The 11,801-nt window shown below is 37.2% G+C and overlaps 2 protein-coding genes across 4 annotated transcripts in view; both read right to left on the bottom strand.

Annotated features, from left to right (window-relative positions):
* The window catches only part of LOC107689710 (E3 ubiquitin-protein ligase RNF25-like), a 5,880-nt gene extending 1,917 nt beyond the window's left edge, over positions 1–3,963 (bottom strand). The window contains exons 1-9 of one of the 3 annotated variants that reach the window (XM_016487828.1): positions 3,931–3,963; positions 3,395–3,466; positions 3,187–3,283; positions 3,011–3,078; positions 2,844–2,913; positions 2,204–2,275; positions 1,948–2,094; positions 1,617–1,706; positions 1,138–1,275 (exon numbers count right to left, since the gene is read on the bottom strand). In XM_016487828.1, coding sequence (XP_016343314.1) covers positions 1,138–1,275; positions 1,617–1,706; positions 1,948–2,094; positions 2,204–2,275; positions 2,844–2,913; positions 3,011–3,078; positions 3,187–3,283; positions 3,395–3,466; positions 3,931–3,947 — 771 coding nt within the window. In that variant the 5' untranslated portion in view covers positions 3,948–3,963. Of the gene's footprint in view, positions 1–1,137; positions 1,276–1,616; positions 1,707–1,947; positions 2,095–2,203; positions 2,276–2,799; positions 2,914–3,010; positions 3,079–3,186; positions 3,284–3,394; positions 3,467–3,930 lie in introns of those variants that run through there. The other 2 variants (XM_016487830.1, XM_016487831.1) reach the window with 2 other exon arrangements.
* Positions 3,964–4,533: 570 nt separating this feature from the next.
* LOC107689652 (ras-related protein Rab-35-like) lies at positions 4,534–11,056 on the bottom strand. Its single transcript, XM_016487752.1, has 8 exons — positions 10,368–11,056; positions 8,617–9,314; positions 8,376–8,445; positions 7,214–7,264; positions 6,895–7,018; positions 6,670–6,794; positions 6,398–6,522; positions 4,534–5,090 (listed from the first exon to the last, which is right to left on the bottom strand). Exons 3-8 carry the CDS (start codon positions 8,428–8,430, stop codon positions 4,941–4,943), a joined length of 630 nt encoding a protein of 209 aa, XP_016343238.1. The 5' UTR covers positions 8,431–8,445; positions 8,617–9,314; positions 10,368–11,056; the 3' UTR covers positions 4,534–4,940.
* Between the last annotated feature and the right edge of the window lie 745 nt (positions 11,057–11,801).

Here is an 11,801-nt window from a genome sequence, read left to right on the forward strand (position 1 = left end):
ATTAGAACCAAAACAGATGTTTTGTAGCAGGTACAAGCTGTAATGGCGCAGCTCTATTCTGGAAGAGGGGGCGGGGACTCGGGGAGCAGCAGCTCATTTGCATTTAACGAGACAGGCTCGAAAAACAGCGTGTTTCTGCTTCCACTCAAAATAGGCATTTTCAAAATTATATAATAAATGATCTGTGGAGTATTTTGAGCTGAAACTTCACAGACACATTCTGGGGACACCAGAGACTAATATTACATATTGTAAAAAGGGGCATAATATGTCTCCTTTAATTACTAAAAGATCTTAAAAGTAAAATATTATATAGGTGTATATATATATATATATATATATATATAATAAATTTATGCATTTAGCAGATGCTTTTATCCAAAGCGACTTACAGTGCATTCAGGCTATAGACCAATTTGGAGTAGACGTCACAGTTACGTCACTTGCAGCTGCGCGCGCATAGTGGTGGCAGAAAAACACTGGGAACAAGTGGAGGGAAATGGGTAAAATCCATGGAATAAGAGAACAAATTTATTGTTGTGCCTATGGATGTCAGAATCGGAATGCAAATCATTTTTATATAACACTGTCGTCAAAGATGCCATTTGAAGCTAAATGCAGATGTTTAAACGGACAGACTATGGATGAAACCTGCTATGATTACCCTACTTTTAAAGCATAAATTTGATTTAAAACTGTCATTTTCTGCCACCAGATAGGCTCCGCCCACAAAAAACATCATCACTGTTTACAAACACTGAAATTGGTCTATACATTATATACACAGTATATATATATATATATATATATATATGTGTGTGTGTGTGTGTGTGTGTGTATGTGAGTGTGTATTAATTAAATTAATAATTAAATAATAATTAATGAATCATTTAATTTATGCATTTAGCAGACGCTTTCATCCAAAGCGACTTACAGTGCATTCAGGCTATACATTTTTTACCAATATGTGTGTTCCCTGGGAATCGAACCCACAACTTTTAGTGCTGCAAACGCAATGCTCTACCACTGAGCCACAGGAACATTATATTATATATAAAATTATATACAAAATTATATATAATAATTAGTAAATTATTCAAAAAGTATACACTTTTTAAATATCCATCTAGGATTTACCTCATTAATGTGAATTAGGAATCTATTAGACTCTGCTTCTGGGTCAATAACTCCACCCTTTTCCTTCTGCTGTTCCAGAATCTTCTGGAGTGCTGCCCATTTCTTTTTAAATTCCCCACCGATGACTGCATCCTCCTGCTGTGTGTGAAGGAATAATAAACACAATGTTCATGTGTATCCACAGCATGTGACCAGTGAACATACATGAGGGTGTTGAGCTTTCCAACTAGACATCCTGGCATAGTCAGCTAACAAGAGAGACTGCACACAGGACAATGACGCACTGTTTTAAAAAAAATCTACTGCTTGGCACTGAACACAAAGGTGTTTTTAAAAAAATCTACTGCTTGGCACTGAACACAAGGGTGACATTGTCCATTTGACATTTCAAACAATGATAAACGTCAGGCCAGTTTAGTTTGACCCAACTGCTAACACCGTGTCCACAAAGAATGATACAGTGTGTCCGAATGTCTTACCTGTGTGAAAACTGGAGCAGGAGAGGAAAGGAGGGCATCCAAATCATAGGTGAGAGGCTCTCGACACACGGGGCAAACAACAGCCAAGTCCTGTTAATGAAACAAAAAACACCTAATATATCAAAAACCACTTCCTTTTATTCAAGCACACCTCACTGCCTTTTTATGGACTGCAATTAGTTATGCATTCACAGTAACACTGAAGTAAATGATTTAGTAATAACAACGTATTACACAAAATTGTTGACTGGAATTGATTTAATACCACATGAGTAGCATTTTGCTTGACGTAAGGAAAACATATGAAAGTATACAAAAGACGAAGCCCCACCTCTTCTTCTGTCCTGTCTCTGGTTTTATCCTCCTCCAGCTCCCTCTCACGGTCCTTCAGCTCCATCTCAGAGTGGGTGATGTAGCGGCCAAGACAGTGAGAATGGAAATAGTGATAGCAGCTGGTCTTAGTAAACACTTCCCCCTCCTATGGTTAGGACAAAACAGAGGAAGAGGAACAAGCACAAGAATATTTACAATTTTTACAAACAGGCCACAGACCAGACTAAGTTCATATTCCAATTAAAATACCAAACCTTAAAGCCATACAGACAGATGACGCAGTTTCCATGGGGAATATTGCTCTCAGTCAGGATCTCTTTGGCTCTCTGTGAGGATGATATAGAGAAATGGTTTGAGACAAACACATGTTAGTAGGCATATACACTACCGTTCAATAGTTTGTGGTTGGTAAGATTTCATTTTAAGATGTTTTTCAATAAAGTTTCTAATGCTCACCAAGGCTGCATTCATCATAAATGGTAATATTGTGAAATATTATTAATTTAAAATAACAGTTTTCTAATGTAATATATTTTAAAATGTAATTTATTCCTGTGATGGCAATGTTGAATTTTAAACAGCCATTACTTTTAACATGCTTATTTGCTGCTCAAGAAACATTTCTTACTATTATCAATGTTGAAAACAGGTTTGCTGCTTAATGTTTTTGTGGAAACCATGATATATATTTTTTTCAAGATTCTTTGATGAATAGAAAGTTCAAAAGAACAGCATTTATTTGAAATAGACACCTTTTGTAACATTATACATTAAATTGCATCCTTGCTGAATAAAAGTAATAATTTCTTTAAAAAAAAACAAAAAAAAAACAAACAAATTGTCGGCAAACCTCTGAGCAGTAGTGTATTTTTTGACTAAATAAGGACTCCAAACCTCTATGAGCTGGTACAGTACAGGTGTCCCAATACATGACTGTGCCTCTATCTGCAAACTCCTCAGTAAACTGAGAAAAAAGAAGCACGTGAAAACAATGAAAAAAAGTTTAAATCTAAACAGGACATTCTAAATTTGAAAAATAATTTCTAATAATAATCAAACACCTGAGCAGTTTATCATCTGAGAGTCCACGTGGATTGTGAATAGAGATGCAAGGAGATGAATATGGGTACTGGAAGTGAATATAAGACACTCTCAGGAGACCAGCAGTGAAACAAAATTGCAAGTAAAGAAGTAGTATGTATCATAGTCAAATATTATAGCAATTTGATCAACAAACCTGACAATCCAGATCCATTGTCAATGTAAGACGGACAAACTGAGAGAGACAGTCCTCCGCAGTGGAGGGATAGAGCACCAGACTGACTGTCCATCCTCTAATCGAGACAGATTTGACAGATTTATTTTTGTACAGGTTAATTATACTGAATTATTATCTCAAGCAATTTATGAAAAACTAAAAGGGCAATAAATGCTCAAATATTTACCCCTCATCTCTCTGATTAACACTGAGCTCATCCAAGTAGATGGACTGCAGCACTTCAACTTCAGACAGGACACTGCGGTGTCAAAAAAGATGCGAGTTGAATTTCGTGTAGAACTAGTTTAATGTAACATTAACATGAGTATGGCACATGAAATGACCAGACACAAAGGGCCAAAGACACGTTTAATAAAACAATTGCAGTAACGTCCTTGGCCATTTGTTTACTTGGATACTGGCAATCTAACGCCTATGACTACCGGTTAAGTCAGAGCAACTTAACTATGGCTTCCTTTACGTTAGCCTCGGACAAAATTATTTTTCCAGTTGTGTTATAAGTATGTATTATTTATTCTATTTATAGTCACCTATGACAGCTCTCCCATTTCGTAACCAATTTTGCTGTATAATTCAAATAATTTACGTTAAGTATTACAAATGAAATATTTTCAGTTCATATACCAAACTACTATTGATTTATATAGGAATTCATAATAATTACACGTTTCTGACAGTATTTACCAGCAGCCTAATACTCACTCGCTCTCGGCAGCCATGTTCGCTGTGACGTCACCATCAGGGTTGCCAGGTTTTCACAACAAAACCCGCCCAATTGCTACTCAAAACTAGCCCATACCGGGAACCCCGGTCAAAATCGCATTCCGGTGGCGTAAAATACACGTTTTATTGTGGGGTAAAATGCACATTTTAGGGTCTAAATATCACATTATTGGGGTCGCTTAAACCCGCGGACATGAAAAACAACCCGCGGCAACAGTGTTAAAGTAGCCCAATTCCGCGGGAAAACCGCGGACTTGGCAACACTGGTCACCATTCCACGACATCGGTCAGCTGACATACAGATAGAGCTGACTGTCAAACAGATATGAATTTCAGGGATTCAAGATTAGAGTCTTAAACAAACATGACTCAGCGGTCAAATGAAATAATTTAAAGAAACGGTTCTTTCACTATTTTAGGAACAATTCTCGTTGAAAAACACGTGTATTTTTTTGCAGTTGTATTGCAAGAGGACAGTGCGCATTCAGTCAAGTAAATCCAGCAGTAGTCACTCACAGACATGCCTCTTTCACAACTGCAAGATGTTAGAAATGAACACTGTTGCGGCGTTTGCGATTTTTAAAATCATATTTTATTGCTAATTTATTATTTGCATACATTAATGGCATATATCAAGTCCATTTTAATCCAACAAGAAACATCTCTCACTAAATCACAGTGGAACACATAAGACAGTTTGTGTATAGTGTCTTTCCTGGACCAGGCTTTTGATCCCAGTGTAAATCCATGCCAGTCAATAACCCTTTTGTAAAAAAAAAAAAAAAAAACTTACATTGATAAACATCTGTGTAAACAAACACTGAAGTTCGGCACATAATAGCAAGTTATTTTTATTCCTCTTGGTTTTATCTTAAGCGCAGTGTTATCATGAAAAAGTCACATTTCTGAGCTGAAAACTTGACCCAAAGGAACAAAGTTGCAAAGGTGTTTGATTTGTCCCTCTTTCCGTCTGTTCTAACACCTCTGCTCTAACAGCATTTCTTCCCTTTCTTCCTCCTTTCTCTGTCCCTGTGGGAATTTATATGGACCGTGTCCTTTTCTCTCTCCCTCTCTCTTTCTGCTCGACTCTGGCTCTGTTTCTTGGCCCGAAGGACCATGTGGGTGAAAGCCATGAACATCTGCAAACAGAACAGAATACAAGCCATAAAATTATACATGTTACTTTTAACACATCAGAGTGGACAGACAAAATTTATTTTCTGAATAAGTTGAAAGATACAGTCTATTATTCCATTCAAGTCAACATTAAAATAAAATATTTATGATTATTAATGAATTTGAGCAGAAATGAACAAACTTAAAGGGGTCATATGATGCGATTTCAAGTTTTCCTTTCTCTTTGGAGTGTTACAAGCTGATTGTGCATAGATAAGATCCCTGAAGTTGCAAAGACTAAAGTCTCAAAACCAAAGAGATATTCTTTATCAAAGTTAAGACTCTGCCACGCCCCCCTAAAACGGCTCGTTCTAACATGCCCCACATGCTGTTCAAATGCGGAGTTTTGCGCATCGTGTGTGTGTGTGTATGTGCGCGCGAGCAAGAGAGAGAGAGAGAGAAAGAGAGAGCGAGAGAGAGAGAGAGAGAGAGAGAGAGAGAGAGAGAGAGAGAGAGCGAGAGAGAGAGAGAGAGAGGGGGTCACATCACAGTAGAGTCAGCTGTCTTAACCGTGGCTTGTGTACACATACCAGCTTCATCATTGTGTCTGTCACGCGACTCTGTTCCCCTTTTGGGCTTGAACTGATGGTAAAACTGACATTATTTACTGTCTTTACATTTATTTTGAAAGATGAAGCTCGCGATTATGGTAAGGGGTGTTACATTTCCGACGAGTGCTTGCGGTGTTCGGCCAATCACAATGCACTGGGTCAGCTGGCCAATCAGAGCAGACTGCACTTGTCGGAAGGAGGGACTTTGTAGAAAACGAAGCGTTTGAGAGAGGCGGGGCATAGAGGACCTACAATAATGTACAGTATTTGAAAAATAATGTGTTTTTTGAACATTAAAGCATGTCAACATATTCTGTTACACCAAATACACCAAATAATGATCTTTAAAAAAGCATCATATGACCCCTTTAAATATTGAGGATCTTTAAATCGATGTGGGTTTAAAAGAACAAGCTTAAATACTGAGGAATTTTAAATTAATTTGGGCTTAAATAGACTTAAATATTGAGGATTTTTGAATGAATTTGGGCTTAAAAGAAGAAACTTAATGAGGATTTTGAGTGAATTTGAATTTGAGTTTAAATTAACTAAAAAAAATTGGTTTGAGATCCAAGTTGTTTTGTCTCCAAATCTTGATTTCCTCGATATATAGATGGCATCTCAGTCACAACAATTCCATTTTGCCTGTTTAACCGATGCATGCATTAAATTGCAAAGTCTCTGAATACATACCCCAGCAAAAAATAAAAACACCTCACCTCCTCTACATTGATATTCTCTTTAGCACTTGTCTCAAACAACCTCACACCAACTGACTCTCCAAACCGCAGAGCATCTTGAGTGTCCATAAGCTTTTTAGAAGGATCATCATTCTTGTTTCCGACTGTCAGGGATCAAAGTGGAAAGGAATATTAAATGTTCACCTTTGATACTACAACAAACTCAGGATATACAACCAAAACATCTCTTTTCATATCACAATGCAACTGAAATAAAATGTAAAAGAAACAACAACAAAAAACAAACTAACCTAAAATTTTGCAGACGTTGTCACAGTTCTGTGATATCTCGTTTAACCATCTTTTCACGTTGACAAATGATTCAGGATTTGTGACATCGTAAACAATGATGACACCATGAGTGTTTCTGTAATACCTAGAGAATTACAGCAAACATGTGAGGGGAAGACTGACAGAGATCACAAGAACGGTCAAACAAAATCTTTAATAAACAGTTAGACTGGAGCGAAGCATACGTAGAGGTGATGGTTCTGAACCTTTCCTGCCCTGCAGTGTCCCAGATCTGGAGTTTAACTCTTTCTCCATCAATCTCTACTGTGCGGATCTTGAAGTCAACTCCAATAGTAGTTATGTAACTGCCTGTGAAGAGTGCAGAAGCATGTTTTTATAACTAGTTATAACATTTGAACTTCTTTAACACTTTTAAGCAAACGAACACTCTCATTTTGTCTTGCTTGTCTGTCTTGGACTGGAGAACACAGTGAATTAGAGCATATATTTACAGACCCTTTGCCTTAGTCTTTCTCACACAAACAAACACACACTTTGTCTCACCAGAAAATGAGTTGTCTGCGAATCGTAGGAGCAAGCTGCTTTTCCCAACATCTGCAACAGAGTCAGAACAGCATTTGTTTAATGTTCAGTACATATATGTTTTTATTAATTAAACATGATAGTATTTCTTTTATAAAACAAGATTATAATAATAATTAGATATTATTTATATTAACAGTTAACCTTGAATACATAAAAATAGAATGTGAACTTTAAATAAAATGTAAAAACATCCCTACAATAAATAAAAAATAAGTGCAACAGCATAGTGTACGTAATATAATAGCTCTAGGAAATATCTCATATAGTCCATCTATACCATGCAACTTAATCTTAACATGTTCTTTTGTCACAAATGCCACAATACTCAGAGGTCTAAGGTTCAAAAACAACCAGAATCCTACCCAAAGCCCACAGTCTTTACAGACACAAATGCCACTAGCTGAACAGTTATAGAGTGGCCACAATGGACTAAATGAGGCAGCTGTGGTTAACTTAATACCACAGTTAAATTACAAACATGATGAACTGTGAGATAGCATCACTGATATTTGCTTACAAACAAAGGGTTCTATAATATGAAATTGGGATGTATAAATAAGATTGTTAAAGAAGGCATGAAATTGGAAATTCACCCTATTTGATTTTTAAAATGCATGTTATTGATCTTACTATGAACAATTCATCCATTTATGCGTTTGATTTTTTTCTGTTTTTGACTTTTGGTGTTTAATCAAAACGTCATAACTGGATCTTCCAGTGAAATTACAAAATTCTCCAATCATTCTAGGAAAAACTAGTTTCACAGACAAAAACATTGACCCAACATTCATCACGGTACGCATCCCACCCAAGTGCATACTGGTGAACTGATCAAGTGACTCACATTACACACTTACACAAAGTAGTTTCATTTCAGCTTTCCAGTTTGCGGTTAAATTGTGAAACTGCACAACGTTTCAGTAAATTCACCAACATCTTGAGAATTCTTATTGGACAGGGTGCTAGAGAAATAATTAGGCTTAATCCCTTATTTTATGCCATATATTAATGATTCTCTTATGGGGACTTAAGTAAAAAAAAAAAAAAAAAAGCTACATAGCTGAATCAGTAAGAAGACATAATTTGTTAGCATATGTATTAAAAACAGAAAAATACTGACTCGAGTCACCAATGATGAGCAACTTGAAGAGATGATGGTAGTCTTTTCCCGCCATTCCTCTGTTCAAAATGTGTCCTCATGAAAGTAAAAAAAAAAAAAAAAGCTACAAAGCTGAATCAGTAAGAAGACATAATTTGTTAGCATATGTATTAAAAACAGAAAAATACTGACTCGAGTCACCAATGATGAGCAACTTGAAGAGATGATGGTAGTCTTTTCCCGCCATTCCTCTGTTCAAAATGTGTCCTCATGAAACAAGTTTAACAGCTTTCAAGTCCTCTGTCAATTTTCCTGTGTCTTAAAGTAACTGGTCGTTTAGTGCGGAGGGTTTTGTGTGAAATACTGTGAGCATCATGTGATCGTCTTTCCAGTTTTCCTCAAAATTCAAGCACAAAATGATGCATCAGTTCGATTTCAGTGCATTCCAATTCATGAATCAGTGATTTTGCATTGTCTGTAACACGTTTGCACTCTCAGTGCAATATTCTTAGCTCATCTTAAACACTTTAAATTTCCAGTGATATTTCCATTGCTTTTGTCCCCATTAGAGATCTACAGTTAAAATCTACGTAGAATTTACTCTTCGTCGCCTCGGCCTCAAGTGCAAACACATTACCACATTGTTGTGGTTAAGTATCAAATGATTACAAAGTGAACGGTTATTTAACTACTGACGATGCTCATAATGCAGAGCAGAGGAACCAAGTTATCCGGAAAACAGGGCAATTTGTTTGAGATCCAAGTTGTTTCGTCTCCAAATCTTGATTTCCTAGATATATAGATGGCATCTCAGTCACAACAATTCCATTTCGCCTGTTTAACCGATGCATGCAGGGACTGGTAGCTTCCCACACTTTGAAAGATCACTGCTACTCCAAAACACTGTAGAAATGCAGCTTCAAGCTGGAAGTGAGAAAAGTCCCTGTCGGTCCCCTAATCCTGAAAAAAAAAAGGAAGCGACAGGTATTATGCATCTTGTTCAAACTTAGACATATATCCCCCCTTTACCCAGAACAGCAGCTGTGGCACTAAATTTAGCTTCTCCCACTCTGACAGACAAATGACACCCTTTCTGACACAGGTCGAAACCACATGCACCAGCTTTACTGCTTGAGTTTATGTAGAGATCAGAATAAATGGCCACACACATCTTGCACCTTACAACTGAAACCAAAACAGTGAACAGAATCATTACAAGCCCACAGGCAACTATCTGCTGAATCAAGACAAAGCTGGAGATTCAGTAAACTGCCAAAAATGTTCCATGAAAACAGGAAGGGGCGTGTTTTGACTGAGCTGCCGTTGCGAGGAGGGCACAGGTTTCTCATTAAAACACAACAGTTCTGGTCTAAAACGAGGCAGCAGGTTAAACACTAACGTCCTTCAGACACATGTGATCATTTTAACAAAAAAATGTGTAAGAGAAGTGAAACTGACACACCTAGGCTGAGGTCCGCTAATCAGGCAAGAGAAAATCTTTTTCGGTGCCAACACAGCTAAAGTCCTGAATACAAACATGCCCAACTTAAAAGCGAAACTATTTGGCGCTCTAACTGTGTGGTACAACTCGATTTAACAGTCAATTCAAGGGAAAATAACAATAAAGGAGAATCGTTCGTAGAGCCAGAACCACTTTATTGTATAAGATTATCATAAACAGACGGTCCTTCTGAGATAAGCGACCTTGGGTCTTTATAATATGAACATCAAACGGTCACGCGCAGTATCCATAGAATCTGACATGTGGAGCGATTTAACGGACACACCTGTAAAAACATGCAGTCCTTCCAAACCTCAAGTTGTACTCTCGCCTTGATCTGCTTCTTAAGTTCAGTCTGAACCGCTTGATCAAACTTGTATCCATTACTCAACTCGACAACTCCTCCATTGTAATTTATTCAGTTGTTTTGAAATGCAGCTACGCTAGCTACTTAACTAGCCGCAGATGCTCTAAGATAATAAGATCTAACTCGGATCTAAAGAAGAGCTCACCGAAAACACTTTAAACCACATATTCCGAGCACGCTGGGGAAAATTACTGAAGACTTATCGCAAGTTCCTGCTAGGGTGGTAGGTCAGTGTCCGGTTAGTCCTGCAGGCAGTACCGGGATCTGGGAATTCAGTGTTAGGGGAAGTTCGGACAGTGTCCCAGCGGCCGCAGAGATCAGGTCCGCCCATCCGAGGGCGACGCACCTGAATGTTGAGTCACTCTCATCCTCATCATGTGCCGGAGTTTCTGTCTCCTCATCCTCCTCATGCCACTCCCGTTGCTGTTGAGATTGCCATCGCTATTCTGTTTCAACAGACCAACTGATAAGCTTGCCTACAGAAACAGCATTTCTGGCCATAATACGTTGATTCGCGGTATAAAAAATGTTGTATATGTAGGCAGCCCAAAATGTTCTGAGACTTAGTCTTATTTTCAATCTAAAATAGCGTAAACTTATCCTCAGTTCGGTAAAGTTGGTAAGATATTCACAAATTCGACTTTTCCGGATCAATAACTCACGAGCAAAATGTTTTTACTACTCAATTGGCGCCCCTTTTCTTTCGTAGTGATGTAGAAAACGAGCTACAAGCGACTTGTCCTCAAAATAAGCTTTCCTGCGCTCTGTACAAAATACATTGATCTCAATGCGCTGGCTTCTGAGAGACAAGTCCGAAGGGACCGTCTGCAAAGTGCGAAACGCGAAAAATGTTATTAATAAAATACTCAATAACTTCACTGTAACACACTAGTGTCACCAAATTCAGTTCACACATCACTGCTCTCCTGCTGGTTATACTACAACACTTATTTTGAAAATAATTGCTTTTGTATATTTTTAATGATTATTTAAAATTAAAAATTGTCATTACCTTCATTGTTATTGGACAAAATAGTCAATAACTTCACTGTAACACACTGTACTTTCTCCAAATTCAGTTCACACATCACTGCTCTCCTGCTGGTTATACAACAACAGTTATGTTTGAAAATAATAGCTTTTACAATTTTTTATGATTTTTTATTATGAAAAATAGTCAATAACTTCACTGTAACACTGTACTTTCTCTAAATTCAGTTCACACATTACTGCTCTCCTGCTGGTTATTCTACAACCGTTATTTTGACAATAATTGCTTTTGAATTATTTTATTTATTTAAAATAATAATCAATAAATTCAGTTATTGGACAAAATAGTCAATAACTTAACAGTAACACACTGTACTTTCTAAAAATGTTAAAATGTCAAAGTGCAAAGGTTGTACTATAACCAGCAAAGTTACATGTGTGTGTTAAATAAAGTTGATAGTATTATAATGTATAACAGTGGCATTCATAAAACAGAGTTAATTTAACGGTGAAGACCTTATTTATTTTCAAAATAAGTGTTGTAGTATAACCAGCAGGAGAGCAGCGATGTGTGAACTGAATTTGGAGA

Source organism: Sinocyclocheilus anshuiensis, unplaced genomic scaffold (assembly GCF_001515605.1).
Source record: "Sinocyclocheilus anshuiensis isolate Anshui unplaced genomic scaffold, SAMN03320099.WGS_v1.1 scaffold813, whole genome shotgun sequence".
In the NCBI taxonomy this organism is placed as follows: domain Eukaryota; kingdom Metazoa; phylum Chordata; class Actinopteri; order Cypriniformes; family Cyprinidae; genus Sinocyclocheilus; species Sinocyclocheilus anshuiensis.

Bases quoted from the DNA above. Each gene is read 5' to 3' on its own strand.
- LOC107689652 (XM_016487752.1), bottom strand. From the start codon at position 8,430: ATGGCGGGAAAAGACTACCATCATCTCTTCAAGTTGCTCATCATTGGT. The intron at 7,265-8,375 runs GTCAGTATTTTT...ACTCTGTTGCAG, and splicing joins GCTCATCATTGGTGACTCGA to ATGTTGGGAAAAGCAGCTTG. The intron at 6,523-6,669 runs GTTAGTTTGTTT...GATCCCTGACAG, and splicing joins CAACGTCTGCAAAATTTTAG to TCGGAAACAAGAATGATGAT.